At 48.3% G+C, this 14,005-nt stretch overlaps 3 protein-coding genes across 3 annotated transcripts; all 3 read right to left on the reverse strand.

Moving 5' to 3' along the window:
• Nucleotides 1-1,682: 1,682 nt before the first annotated feature.
• On the reverse strand, nucleotides 1,683-3,206 carry MYCGRDRAFT_92363 (uncharacterized protein; the record flags this gene model as incomplete). Its single annotated transcript, XM_003853485.1, has 1 exon — nucleotides 1,683-3,206. The coding sequence occupies one exon, from the start codon at nucleotides 3,204-3,206 to the stop codon at nucleotides 1,683-1,685; it is 1,524 nt and encodes a 507-aa protein (XP_003853533.1).
• Nucleotides 3,207-3,846: 640 nt separating this feature from the next.
• On the reverse strand, nucleotides 3,847-4,977 carry MYCGRDRAFT_92364 (uncharacterized protein; the record flags this gene model as incomplete). The annotated part of the gene is made up of 1 exon (XM_003853484.1): nucleotides 3,847-4,977. The coding sequence occupies one exon, from the start codon at nucleotides 4,975-4,977 to the stop codon at nucleotides 3,847-3,849; it is 1,131 nt and encodes a 376-aa protein (XP_003853532.1).
• Nucleotides 4,978-5,945: 968 nt separating this feature from the next.
• MYCGRDRAFT_92365 (uncharacterized protein) lies at nucleotides 5,946-6,323 on the reverse strand (the record flags this gene model as incomplete). Its single annotated transcript, XM_003853483.1, has 2 exons — nucleotides 5,946-6,104; nucleotides 6,162-6,323. The coding sequence occupies 2 exons, from the start codon at nucleotides 6,321-6,323 to the stop codon at nucleotides 5,946-5,948; spliced, it is 321 nt and encodes a 106-aa protein (XP_003853531.1).
• Nucleotides 6,324-14,005: the final 7,682 nt, after the last annotated feature.

Consider the following 14,005-nt stretch of genomic DNA (forward strand, 5'->3'; position numbering starts at 1 on the left):
GGCAATGAGGATCAGTCTCATAGTATGGATCACTTTATCGAGAGGATCCAGATACCAGGGCCGAGTTTTCTGCCCTCGCCCCTGCTGATGCTGTGGTGCTGACGGTTCGTCCATATTGACACTCGGTCGGTTGAGTCTGATGCAAGTCAAGTAACGCCTTCAAGATCACTGTAGCCGGCTACAGTGGAAGGGAAAAAACCGTGTAAGGAAGCGAAGAAACCGAACGGAAATGGGAATGAGTGGGAAAAGAATGGGTCTCGGCATGCTGGCATCGGTGTCGCTGGTGTAGGTATCGAAAGGTCGTCTGTCCTTTGTCGCAGCTTGCATATCTATTATTGACTTCTCGCCACCTTTGTATGGGACCTGTGATCAGATGGGAGATTGATGAGGTGTAGAACAACAAAGGCACAAAATTTGAGCTGAATGACAATGAACATGAAAGAGAATTATTTTACCGCTGTCTCTCTGCAGGGAGAGAGATCCGTCCAAGCATTCGCAAGTGGACTCGCACAGCGTCGCACTCTTCCCTGTAAGTACGAACCACTCCTTGCGAAGTGAGTCTGAACAAGATCGTTGTGTCGAAAACCCGCACTTCGTATCAATCTGGCACCGAGTAGGCTCTTCCTGCGCTTGACACACCGAGTGCATGTGAATCCGTCCGCTCGCTTGCCGTCACCGCCAGCCTTCTTTCCGCTGGCACGGTGCCAGAAGGACGACGCTCATTGCCCGGCAGAAGGTCCGGGTCTGTACAATGTGATAGTGAGTTGCGCCGACTCAGATTCCCAGCGGTAGCCGAGCACGTCTCGTTCAATGAGTGCATTGATCAGTGGCTTCGCGGCTTGTAGCTTCTCGTACGTCATGCTCTCAATGACAAAGGTCTCCTGTATCTCCTATGTCGTGTAAGCCGAGCTTGAAGCCTTGAATTGTTCGAGAGATATTAACACACTTCCAAGGCCTCGGAGCCTTCGTCAGTAGCATGAGCATCGGTATCAGGCATCCTGTGTAGTATGGAGCGTGAATGTCGATGGACGGATGAGAGCGTGATCAGTGTTGGGTCTTGAGCTTGGGATCATGCCGAGCAGGAGGAGGAGGAGGATGCGAAACGGCGGCGACAGGTCCGCCCGGCTTAGTCACGCTGTGTTAGCGCCATCGTAGGCAAGGAGGTGTACCTTCCATTAGGTCTACCAACTTTCTACCTTTACTACCTCACCTTCCGATCGCTGCTATCGTGCGTATTACATACTTTTCTTGGATCGGATCACACGAGATGGCGATGAAGATTCGCTTGACCAGCACCTCGCCGCTCTCGACAGATATCCGTGTCTTCCTCGGTGTCGATGGCTTCTCTTCTAACACGTGGAGCTGTTTCTAGCGACAGACATCGGAGAACGTGCTGTTCATGAAGAGAGACGCACAAAGAACCACGATACCACCAAGGAACAGGCGAGCAAGGGAGCCTACAGAATGACACGGCCAGAGGGCTGATTTGAGAGACTCCACGGGTCATGGATCTGTACCACTTATTGCGCTCACGACAAAGGCCACGTAATGAGTGGCAACGGAGGCCTCGCGCCATTTTGCTATTTCTACCTGGCCTCTGAGTCGTGAGTGCTCGATGTCGCAATGCCAATTGTCCAGGTTATATTCATGGAGCACTTCGATATTCCATAAGCAATGGCATGTTAAACCAACTTCACGCCGCCGTCCTCTGAGTCGGAATCCGAGATCTCCGCTTCCCAGTCCTCCGCATCGTTAGAGCTGTCGCTCGAGTACTCTGGTGCAGCGTATGAGACTTTGAAGGCTTTCTGCTCAGTTCGAGGTTCCTCGGGCTTGTGAGAAGCGGCGTCGAGATCAGCCGGAACATCGAGCATATCATCGCCCGACTCGCCAGTAGACCTCCTTCCCGGAATTTCCCGCTCGTTGCTCGCGAGGGGAGGAAGTCGGAACTCCCCGTTGCCATCAAGTGGTCGAGCTTGTGCGAACACAAGATCCGTGTGACTCTCCGTGCGTACTCGCATCGCATCCAGGCTGTTCGATTCCAGGCCGGCCTTTGGGCCGGATTCCAGCCGTGCCACATGGGAGGTTGCCTGCCGCGTAAGGTAGCGTTTCTTGTCGTTCGCCTGGACATCCATCAACCTCTTGCGATTCTCCGCGCAGCTTCTCACCGCCTCTTCGACTCTGATAACCTCCTTGCCAGCTTCTTCCTTGAGCGGCACTCCGTACTTGCCGACTCCCAAATCTTTCAAAATCACTGAAATATCATGGACCTCCTTCAATATCTCTTCGGCTTCCCCGGCAACCCACAAAGCTCCGAGCGCATATCCCCAGTCGGTTGTACCACCATTGAGATAGTCCGCTACATGCATCAGACCAGCAATCAGGTCCATCACCTTTTCTCGACCCTCCACCGTCTGCAGTTGGAGATTGAATTCCCTGCTGCACCGACCAAAGATATCGTGCCATGTCTGCAGTTGGAGCCATGTCTTGTGGACTATCTCTGCGACTAGTTTGCGGTTTCCGCCGGGAGAGGCGTCAAAAGGTGACTTCGTGTCCATTGCAGAAGCGCGTGGATCCCACGATTTGCTGGATCCGAACGCAAAATTCTGCTCTGATTTTGTCTTTGCGTGCGTGGAAGCGAGGTTGTTCGCTTGGTTGGTGCCGAAGAAGCACAATCGTGGTTCTGAACTGCTGGCTGCGAGTGGCACGGAGACTTGATTGGCCCCGAAGATGAAGGGCTGCTGAACTACGAACGGCGTTGGAGACATGCCAGACGATTGATGCGGAAGGTGATCCCGCTGGACTGGAGTCGTCGCTCGGCGCTCAGTCAAATGAGGGGGAACGTCCAGCACCGACTGCATGGAGGGCAGAGGCTTGCTAAGCTGCGCCGGCTTGAGTGGATCCGGTCGGAGTGACGTGGAACTTCCTGTGCAATCTTCAGGAACGATAGTGGCAGCAGCAGCAGGGCCTTTGAAATCCGCTGCGATGGGAAAGGCTTCGAAGACTACTGGGATCGCCTTATCATTGTCTTCTGGTCCGCGTATGGGCGTCTCGTCTGCGCACGATGGAAGATCCTCGTTCGACACAGCCGGCGAAGTCGTGCGCACCGTCATCTTTGGCTTGAAGCGGAGTTTTGCTTCGCTGCGCACGGAGTCGCGCTCGCGAATGGTGTGGTAGGTCGCCGTTGTCTTCTTTCTGGCAGCCGCCATGGTTCAAGTCTGGCGCAGTCGCAGCGTAGTCGGAGCCTTGCGATGGGGATGGAAAGCGTTGAAGGCAAGAACTTGAAAGGGGGGCAGACAAGCCTGGCAAGTGCGCTAAATAGCTAGCGTGGACTCAGACGACGTGAATGACAACATTCACTTGTGCGGACACGACGGCGCCAGTTCCCGGTCCTTGGCACACACTGAATGCTACTGGATACTACTGGATGCTACTGGATGCTGGATACTCATGGCAGTTCGCCTGAAATACGTCTTCCTCTCTAGCCACGACAACTTGGCAAATCATGCCGCGAAAGGGCCATACAAGCGATATTGGATGAGAGCATGAGAAATGACTGCAAGAGAATAACTGGAATTTTCGTTACTTGGTTTGTGCACTCAAGGTCATTCAAGATGCGGATCCAAGGTGACTTCAGACTGTTCCGTCCTGTATGCGGTCTCTTCGTTCATTACCTCGCTGCAGACCTCCCGGCCGCTTTACGCTCGAAATTAAATCGCTCAAAACGCCAAATGCATGTACAACACTCAACTGCGCTCCGCCTATGCCAAAGTAACGCCGCCATCTTCTGAGTCCGAGTTCCATCCGGAGTCCACTTCAGCCTCGAGAGCTGCGTGATGGCCTGCGGACTCATCCTCGGCAGCGTCGGTCATGGCCTTCATTTGCAGCGCATGCCGGCACTTCGCTCTGGGTGGTGGTTTCTCCCTCTGCCTTCTCTGTCTGCGATGCGCCGACGCTGGACTGTTCGCTGAGGCTGACGGCAATGACGTCGACTTTCGATTCGGTCGCCTCAAAGTCAGTCGTGTCCTGCCGCTCCTGCGTAGGAGGCAGATTTTCAGACTCCATCTCCACGGCCACTGTCTTCGTGCCAACAATCTGTGCCCGTTCGCCCTTATCATCGCCCTTCTTCACCACACTTCTGCACTCCATGAACCGCTTAAACACCTTCTCGATCCTCCACAATTCCCTCCCAACTCCATCCTTGAATCGCAATCCATGGTATCCGAGCCCCAAGACTCGCAACGAATCCCACACCGGTTCAGTCTTCTCCAATATCTGGCGCACCTCGATCTTGTTCCACAGCATACCCAGGGTGAGTTCCTGCGCGGAGATGCCGGTCTCCATGAAGTCTGCGACGACTCGTAATTGTTCGACGAGGACCTCGACACGCTTCCAGAAAGTTGGCTTGGACAGGCGGAGCTGAAATTCCGAGGGCTTCAAGCTGAATGTTGAGTTCCAGGACTGCAGCTGCGAGCACGACGTCTGAATCTTGTCTTCGACGAAGGAGCGGGCTTCGGTGATGGAGAGGACCTCGGACGGATGGTGTGGAGATGAGAGATGAGTGAATGGCAGTGTTGGCTTGATCGCAGCTGCTTTCTCTGCGAAGACGAATGCTCGTTGAAGGGGAAGCTGAGGACGTCGAATCGATGAAGAGAGAGGCGTGGGTGCGACGGAAAGGAGCGCATCGAGTAGCGGCTGGACTGCGAAGCGGGACTGGTCTTCGATATGAAGAAGTCCAACTTGCGCTGCTGGTTCATGGACGATCTGTTGAAGCGCAAGAAGACGGTCGTTCCACGAATCCGCGTATTCGTCGTGCCGAATCGACTTGCGCGGATTCGTCTTGTGTATAGGACGCATACGGGAACTCTTTGCGCCGGCCGTGTGCGACACAGTGTTGATCGTGGACCCGAACGTGTACTGAACGCGCGGAGGCTCCTGGAAATCGCCTGACGCCTGAGCTTTCTCGATGTGTTCCGCCATGTTTTGAAATTCGGCGCAAGGTTGTCGATGGATTGCGGTGAAAAAGAAAGTCCAAGAAGAGAATCAAGAAGTGTAGCAAACGACACTGGAAAGCCGCGCCAGCACTAGCGTCGAAGTGACGTGAATTCGAACATTCACTTTCGCCGTTCACCTGGCGACGTGAGACTTGCATGCAGTGAGCTGAGCGGCGACACATACCGATTTCTTGACGACAAAGGCAAGGTCTCAGCCCACGGCGTACTGCAACTCAGATTTCGGTTTCACGCCAACGCTCGGAACGCTGGGGCGATCTTGGAACCCACACTCGAACCCGCTCAGCGCATGGGTGACAGGATGGCCAGAATGGGTTGTGTGACGGAGAGGCGCTTCGTGTTTGCTTTGATACGTTTTGCTGGGCTTGCATGTGTCTCGCCGAGGTGGTTTCGTGATGGATGAGCGGTACCAATCTGCTTGTACGCAGTAACTAACGCAGCTGACCGGCATAGGAGCGAGACCGGCAAAGGAGCCCGAACTCCCGCTCGCCTCTCGCCTGTTATTAGTCTCTCTTACGACTTTGTTGCCCTTGTGTGCTTGCGAGATTACTACGAGGTACTCGAAAGGCGTAGCGCGGGAGGGAGGGGCTGGCCAGCAGGCTCCTTCGCCGGTCGCGCTCCTATGCCGGTCAGCTGCGTTAGGCAGTATGGACATTGTTGCTATGACAAACGGTCTTGAAGTATTTGAAAACGATACTCGAATTGTCGCATTACCCTTTGTTTGCTCGCTTCACACAAGCGGAACCCCGACGCCTGTTCAAAATCACCCGACGTAAAACTACTTCCATCAAGCCGGAGGGCTTTCTTTCATCGAGGACAAAGAGGAGAAGAGAGTAAAGCGATTCCCGTATCCCGTCACACTCCGCTTCCATCCACTTCGCGCCTTGCTCAAGTGCAGACTTTGCAATACCAAACCATGCGCCTTAGCCAGATGGATCAGTTTGGATTAGCAATGCAGGCCCAGAACCCATCGTCGATTTGTGGGTTCGTATTGCTGTCATAGTGGCAGTAAAGTGGACCATCCCGTAGGGACTGATCATAGCGCTGGGAGTAATCGTGGGTGCAGTGCTGAGCGTTCCGTTTGGGGCTGTAGCACTGAGAGGAATATCAGCATTCGTCCCGCGAGGGCTGAGGGATGAAGTTGGTCCTTACGCATGCCCACAAGGATTGAGTCTCTTTCCCAGACCGGGCGTTGATGGTGGTAGGGCATAGAGCCGGGTCGGGGTTGCCAGTAGTTGTTCTTTCGTGATAAGGCAAACAACAGATCGCAGACACACTGCTCAGCAGTGAAGAGATGATGAGTAGTCCGAGCATCGTGGGCTGTTGAAACTTCGAAGGCGACTGGAGAGCGCGAGGGTTGCGAAGACAGTAATCAAGGTGGATTGCCAGATCTCTTTGACAGTTGGAGACGAGTTGGTGCAGGGCTTGACCTTCGATCTTCCGTGAAGAGCTGGTTGTAGACGATGAAGAGGAATCTTCGGACAAGGGGAAAGTGGTTGCAGGGCGTTGGTCGTGCACCCTACGATGTGGAAGACAAGTCACACTCAGGCTGATGAGATGCAAAGTGAGATCTACGTTTGAAGAGGCAGTCGTGGTTTATATGTGCTAGAAGTGATGCCGGCGCTGTGCACGGTCCACGCTGTGCACGCTCGAATTCGTAACACGTTACAATCTATGAAAACAATCAAACTTCCACGAATTAATATACTACAACTATAGCTCTAATGGACGACGCGTTAGACGAGCTAAGAGCGGCGAAGGTGAAGAATATTGCAGAAATCGCGACGAGGCATAGCGTCCACCGTAGCACGTTATCGAGGCAGTACCGTAAGGTTAACGATTCGAGAGCTCGACGCGACGAGAACAACATAATTCTCTTACACTAACAAGAACGCACCCTTGTAGGCTATATCGACACACTTATACGCAGAGGCATTCTACCGACTCCGGCAATAGTTCGCACGTTCGCTAAAGACATATTAAAGCACCTACCGAGCCGGCAATAGATCTCTGCCTTCGTCGGTAGACACGCTAATATTAATTCTAAATACCTCAATCTACTTAACAAGAACCGTAAGCAGGCAGACTCTATGCATTAGTATTAGTCCTATTACGACCTGCTAGAAGAGAAGCTAAAGAAGTACAATATTAAGACGTACAATACCTACAACATAGACGAGAAGGGCTTTATAGTTAGCATACTTTAAAAGAGCCGGAGGATCTTTACAAAGGAGTACTAGATAAGCAAGGCATTTATTAGACATATGCAGGATAGCAACTGCGAGTAGATAACATTACTAGCATATATCTGTGCTAATAGCTCGTTCCTTCTACCGTATCTTATTTATAAGGCAGAGACAGGCAATATCTAGTCCTTATAGCTTTAAGACTTCGAGGACATTTACGAGGCCTTCTTTACGTCCTTACCGAACGGCTGGACTAACAACAACCTTAGCTTGCACTAGATGAAGAAGGTATTCGAGCCGCTAATAAGAGAGAAGGCTAGTAGAGGTTACAGACTGCTAATTATTAATAGCTATAGCTCTTATGTTAACATGCCGTTCCTTAACTTCTGCGTATAGCACCGGATCCTCGTAGCTGTGTTTCTACCGCACTTAATACACCGGCTCTAGCCTCTTAATGTTAGTCTCTTTAGCCCTTTAGCTACCTACTATAGCATTAACCTCTCGAAGGAAATCTTTTACTTAGAAGGTCGCTCTACTACTAGCAAGCGTGATTTCTGGCGTCTGTTTTAGCTAGCTTTTTAGAAGGCGTTTACTATTACTAACATCTACAAGGCCTTTAAGAAGACAGGCTTGTTACTACTCGATTCTACCGTAGTGTTAAAGGCGTTTAAAGTTAAGAGCAAGGATAATAAGGGCAAGAAGAGCAACAAGAGCAAGGGCAACAAGAGCGAGGGTAACAAGAGCGAGCACGAGAGCAATAAGGACACTAGCAAGAGCAGACCGAGCATATCTAACACTACAACCTCCGTAATCTCTTTAAGCAATTAGCGACAGCTTAGGGCCCTTGTAAAGGACGTGGTTATCGAGGCAGTTAAGGACATAGATAAGAGAAGAATACAGAAGCTTAACAACACGATCCTTTACCTACAGACTAAGAATTAGCTCCTTAAGAGCCGGTGCTATGGCCTTACTAAATCCTTTAAGAATAAGAAGAAGAAACGACAGCGTAGCAAGCCTCTGCTTACAATCCCCTCCGGTTTAGCAGCTTAATTCTATTTACTAGCTAAACTAAAGGCTAGTATAGCTAAACTCGCTAAAAAGGAGCAATTAAAGGCTACTAAGAAGCAGCAGAAGGAAGCTAATGCGATTAAGAAGAAGGTAGATAAGCAACTAAGAGCTAAACAGCGGATATAAGCTAAGGTAGACAGGCAGGCTAAAGCGGTGCAGAAGAAGGCTAAGAAGGCTTTATTACTAGAGACGAAGAAGGCTAATTTATAGCTAAATACCGACCTTAGAGCCTCTGCTCGCATAGCCTCGCTAGCTAAGCGCTGCAGAAGGAAGGTAGTAGATAAACCGGTATTAATTGTAGTGTTAAAGGTGCCCTTACTGCGGAGGAAGGGTGCTAAGGCAGCTAAATCCTCTTAGCCTCTAACACGCATAACATTAAGGCAGAAGTTACAAGCTGCTTAGAGCTGATAGATATAATTAATGCGATAAATTTGAGCTATTAAACACCTTATTGTAACCACTAGTTGTAAAGATATTAGCCATTAAAGAGGTGTAAGAAATAAAGCCATACTCTCGTGTGGAGCGTGCACAGCGTGGACCGTGCACAGCGCCGGCATCACTTCTATAGCTTCAGGTGAGACTTGCAAAAGTTCATATGCCGACATGAGCGTGCGCGTTCTTGTGCAGGGACCAGACAGGGAACATTCTTGAGTCGGATTCCATTCAGCGGTGATTACCACCCTTCTTCCAATCGCAACAACGAGCGGTTTGCCATGGGGGTTTGCTTCATCGATGGGTAACGGAAATGTCCGTGCATGATAGTGACAAGGGAGGCGCCAGAGTTGGACAGGCCGTTCCAATCGCTGATGACCTTGATGGCATATGCACAGACGGTGGGTGCTTGCAAAGTTGCAATACGAATATACCTTGGATCTTAGTATAAGCGTCTGTAAGGTCGACGTACGACTTGAAGCGCCTAACTTGACCAGGCCAATCACTCTTCGTCGCTATTACGTCCAAATGCCCAAAACTAGCTATTGCTCGATGTTTGTTCGCAACGGCGCATCTCCAGCTCGCTTGTAAGTACCAGATTGCGGTCCCTACTCGCCGGACGGGGCCAACTCCTAGCACAGTCACCTCGCGGTCCTCACCAGTGCGATGGTGACCCATTTGAACCATGTCACATCCAAGGTGCCCTTGATGTGCGGGTTTAGAGCCTGCTAAAAGCCTTGCAAGCGCTGGAAGGTCCGAACCTGGTATCCCCCTTGTTGTTACAACGCACATGCGAGACCAAACCCATGGCAATGCCCTTGAAATAGCGACTGAGAGCGGTTTACCACCATCGGCGCTGCTACTTGACTCTACGTCCACCCTCTAGCACGCTTACAAGCAGCCAGCGAGCACGAACCCTACAAACCAAGATCCAGAAAGCAGTGGCCCAATGATGAGCACATCTCCGCCGTTGTCGAGCCAATGCGAGTCCTCGCGCGGACTGCCGACATAGTCACATGTGTATATAGCACATAGGTGTGTACATCGTTTTTCTACCGCGAAGATTTGCCGTCGTGTCACGCCATTCATGATTCGCGACAACTAGAACTATTGGCGGATTCGAACACGGCTTGATTTGGTGTGGCCTTGTCCAGTCACTCTGCCGATCCCGCTCATCAGAGTGAACATTCCAATTTGACAGTTTGATCGCAGAATAAAAGTCTCCCAGGCGGGCCTCTTACTTCGCTACATCCTACGTCTGGTCTGCCTCCGAAAGCATAGTCTAGCATATGCCCCTTCGTCCGAAAGAATAGGATATACTCACCCCAGAAACGACGCTATTGCTGCGAACATAGGCGAGGATGCTCACGAGGAAATAGAACATATTTATCGTCTTATTTCCTGTCCGAATCGACACAAGGTGGTTAGCGTGGTAATTAAACCTCCGGTCTATAAATAGCGTGAACTTACCTTATTTGACGCTTAACCTCGTATAGTAATCCGGTGCGGTAATCTAGTAACACCTCTAACTACGCTAGTCGGACAACTAACTAGCTCGTTAGCGCCGTAATAGGAATAGTAGATATTGTTGCCGCTAGAGCCGGAAGGTTATATATATATCGTATCGTTTACGCGTTACGTTAGCGTTCTCGTACACCCTTACTAATACTAACACTAGTACTACTATATACTCGTAATATAATTAGTTCGGCCCTTAAGCGGCTTACTATAGCGACTCGTTATTATAAGGGTAGCGGACGACACTACTATTACCCCCCTTAGTCTACTACGGCGACGTCCTTATCGGCAACATGTTTACCGGCTCGAGCCCTTTAGAGCGGCGTTAGTAAGGGTAGTAATACTATGCCTTCGAGTAGTAGCGCGCCTTCGAGTAGTAGCGCGCCTTCGAGTAATAGCGGCAATAGTAAGGATATCGCTACGAGTAGCTACGGCCGAGCTATTATAAACACTATTAAGTCTAGTATGTACTATTGCGCTATAAGGAGCATAATAGCGTTGTAACACTAGTAGGGCCTACGATTCGTATAGACTCGAGTCTATTACTATAGCCGCGACACTAATACTAGCCTATCGCTTACCGGCTAGTCGTAGAGCTAGTCGTAGTGCCGGTTAAAGGAAGCTCGGCTAAGCTAGTAGTACTTATGTCGGATAATTCCTAGGTAATAATAACGCTAGATCCGAGGTAGAAGTAGGAGGTAGAGGTAATAGATACGAGCAATCCGGACGAGGAAGATAATAGTAATAGATTGCTAGTTAAAATGCCGAAGATTAGTTAACGTAAAGCGGTGCTTAAGAAGCTAGAGTAGTAGCGTATTAACTATACGTACAATAAGTAGATTATAGTATAGTAGACGATCTTTAATTATATAGAAGCTGCTATTAAAGAGACTACTATTGCTAAGTTCTTTAAGACTATTAAGCTAGCTCTTATACGGTAGACTAATCCGCCGTATAAGACTAAAGTTTTATAAAGAACGGTGCTTAGTAACGCTACTTATAAGGGCTAGGTCCGAGAGTATAAGGATCTTATAAAGCGCTATATTATCGGCACTAGTAGGCTAGAGTCTTAGGCTTACTAGTTTTGTAGCTAGTAGATCGAGCTTATAAAGCGACGGAAGGAGTATTAGGACCGGAAGTCGAAGAGCGAATAGTAGCTAAAGGAGGAAGACGAGCGTAAGGAGCGTTACCGGACGCGGTCGTTAAAGAGGGCTCGCGATTAAGTAGATAGTGGGGATAAGGCCGGCGAGGCTAAGGATAGTAAGGATCGTAAGAAGTCTACTAAGGTTTAGTTAATACCGGACAGTCGCCCTAGAGGCAAACGTAAGTTAGTAAAGAAGGCTAAAGAAGAAGACCGTCGAATCCGAGCTAATACTACTACCGCTATTAACAGCGTAAACGCGTAGATAGCTAAGGGTCGTAAGGCTAATACTAAGGTACAGAAGAACATAATAGAGGTGCTAAATAGGCTCGTAACGATACCGGCGAACGACGCCGCTATTAAGGGCTTATCGAAGAAGGTAGATGTATTAATAGAAGTAGTAAGTAAGCTCGTTAAGAAGGAAGTAAGGTAAGGTACGCGGTTACTTAATTTGTAAGCAATATTAGTCGAGTGTTGCTAGAGATTTAGACGTTATAGTAGTTTTTTAGCTATTACGAGGAGGAGTTCGGAAATCTAGCGTTTAAAAACACCTTTACTAAAATTTATAGTATAGCTACTAAAAACAGCGCTAAGAACTTAAACTTTGGACTTACCGACTCCTTTACGTAACTCGAATATAATTAAACATAAAAAAGTGCAATATATTGTTCTTTACCTATCCTTTTAGACCCCTAAACGTACTAAAAGTCGAATATTCCTTTCTACCGCGGAGAACCTCCTTTTTTAATATAATAACGACGATACTACTACCCCTTCTACCGCCCCTTCTACCGCCGCCCTTAGTCCTATCGATATACACCGAGGTAATCTTTAAGAGACGGAGGTACGTACATAAACGTAGCCTAATATACGCTCTTAGCTCCGTCCTCGTATCTTATATATTAGATATAGTTCTACAATAACATCGATACTAAGCGGTAGGCTAAGTAAGGCTAGTACTCGCTTCTAATATTAGAGCCCTTATTTACGTATCCGAAGAGCTTCTAATTCGTACTAAAAGTATACTCTACGTATATCCGAGCCTACGAGTATAGGAAGTTAGCGCGCTACTAATTGCGACTTAGATAGATATAACTACCTACTACTACTGCCTATAGCTCGATAATAGTATAACAACTACGGTATGTACTATTACTATATATATATATCTCGCCTTCCGCTCGGCCCTCGAACAACCTCCTTAACCTCCTTTCTACGCTAGAATCTACGAACATCTAGAAGTTATTCTTAGGCCTAAGGAACGGCTAAGAGGCATACATAATTAGACTATCCGGTGCTACTATTACTTAGAACTTCTCGCTATAGTCCTTATAATAGCTAGTATAACACTCCCTCTATCGCTAATAGTTACTAGGCCGTACGAAGTCGAAGAACGTACTATCGATAAAGGCCTATACGTCCTTAAACCCTATATCTCTATAATACTGCTTATACCTCTTTAGCGTAGCGATGTTACGTAGCGGCGGCTACTACTCTAGCATCTTACCGAATATTTCTAATAATAGCTCTACCGTACTATTAAAGACTTAAGATATCTACGAATAAGCACGACCTATAGATAGGGCAGTATATCGAGTAGGAAACGCTATTCGAGCTAACATAAGATATAGAGCTTACTCTAGCTCTATAATATATCTATATAATCTAGAGCTAACAAAACGTAGGCGTTTATAGCTAAGGAGCAATAGTACTAGTCTACGTAGTTCTGCCTTCGACAGCCTTATCTCGATGTAGATATTATCGTCCTTAATAGCGTCTATCGTCTAGTAGAAATAGCTATACTTATATATCTTCCTTTTACTATATACCCTTACGCTACGCTATACTCTTACGAGTACTAATGCCTTATTCTTAGCCGCTCTTATTATAGCTAGCATAGTCTATAACAACCTCCTTCTACGAGCCCTCGCGCGAGCCTTATATATCTATATCTATAACACTATAACCGTAATAGCTAGCCGACGTCGATTATCTATAGATCTAGTAAATTTACGACTCTACGAGCGATAACGCGAGCGACAACATAACCTTAAGGACGACGCGACGAATATACGCTACTACCGGCATTACTATATCGAGCAAGCGTAAACGACAACTAAGGTAATAAACAAGGTTAACGACTAATAGTAAGCCGGCACCCCCTTAAGCATAAACTCTACCTTTAAGAGCGTACGAGCTATAAATATAGTGTTAGAATCGGAGCGATAAATATATTCTAATATATAGTAGGCTCGTACTATCTCTACCTCGCTATCCTAGCCTATTTACGTACACAAAATAAGGTATTCCTCCCGCTCGAGGCCTATCTAGCCCGTCTCGTATATACCCGGAAATAGCGTTAGAAAATCTTCTACTAATGTCCGTAGCGCGATTACCGCGACAAGGTGCTACTTTAATTTAATGTTAATGTTATCTATAGATTCTATAGAGCCTATCTTTACTTTCTTACTTTGTTATCGAAAGTCTCTCGTCTGTCCGAAACTATAAGCTTATATACCTTATCCTAGGAGGAAAGAACGAGGACACGGACATCTTAACCGGGTCTAAGGATTAATAAGCCGGTACGCTACGCTACGAGAGAACTAATTCTATCCTAGACATCCCTCCCCCTAAGCCGGTCGCGAGACTGT

Source organism: Zymoseptoria tritici, chromosome 4, assembly GCF_000219625.1.
Source record: "Zymoseptoria tritici IPO323 chromosome 4, whole genome shotgun sequence".
NCBI classification, from domain to species: domain Eukaryota; kingdom Fungi; phylum Ascomycota; class Dothideomycetes; order Mycosphaerellales; family Mycosphaerellaceae; genus Zymoseptoria; species Zymoseptoria tritici.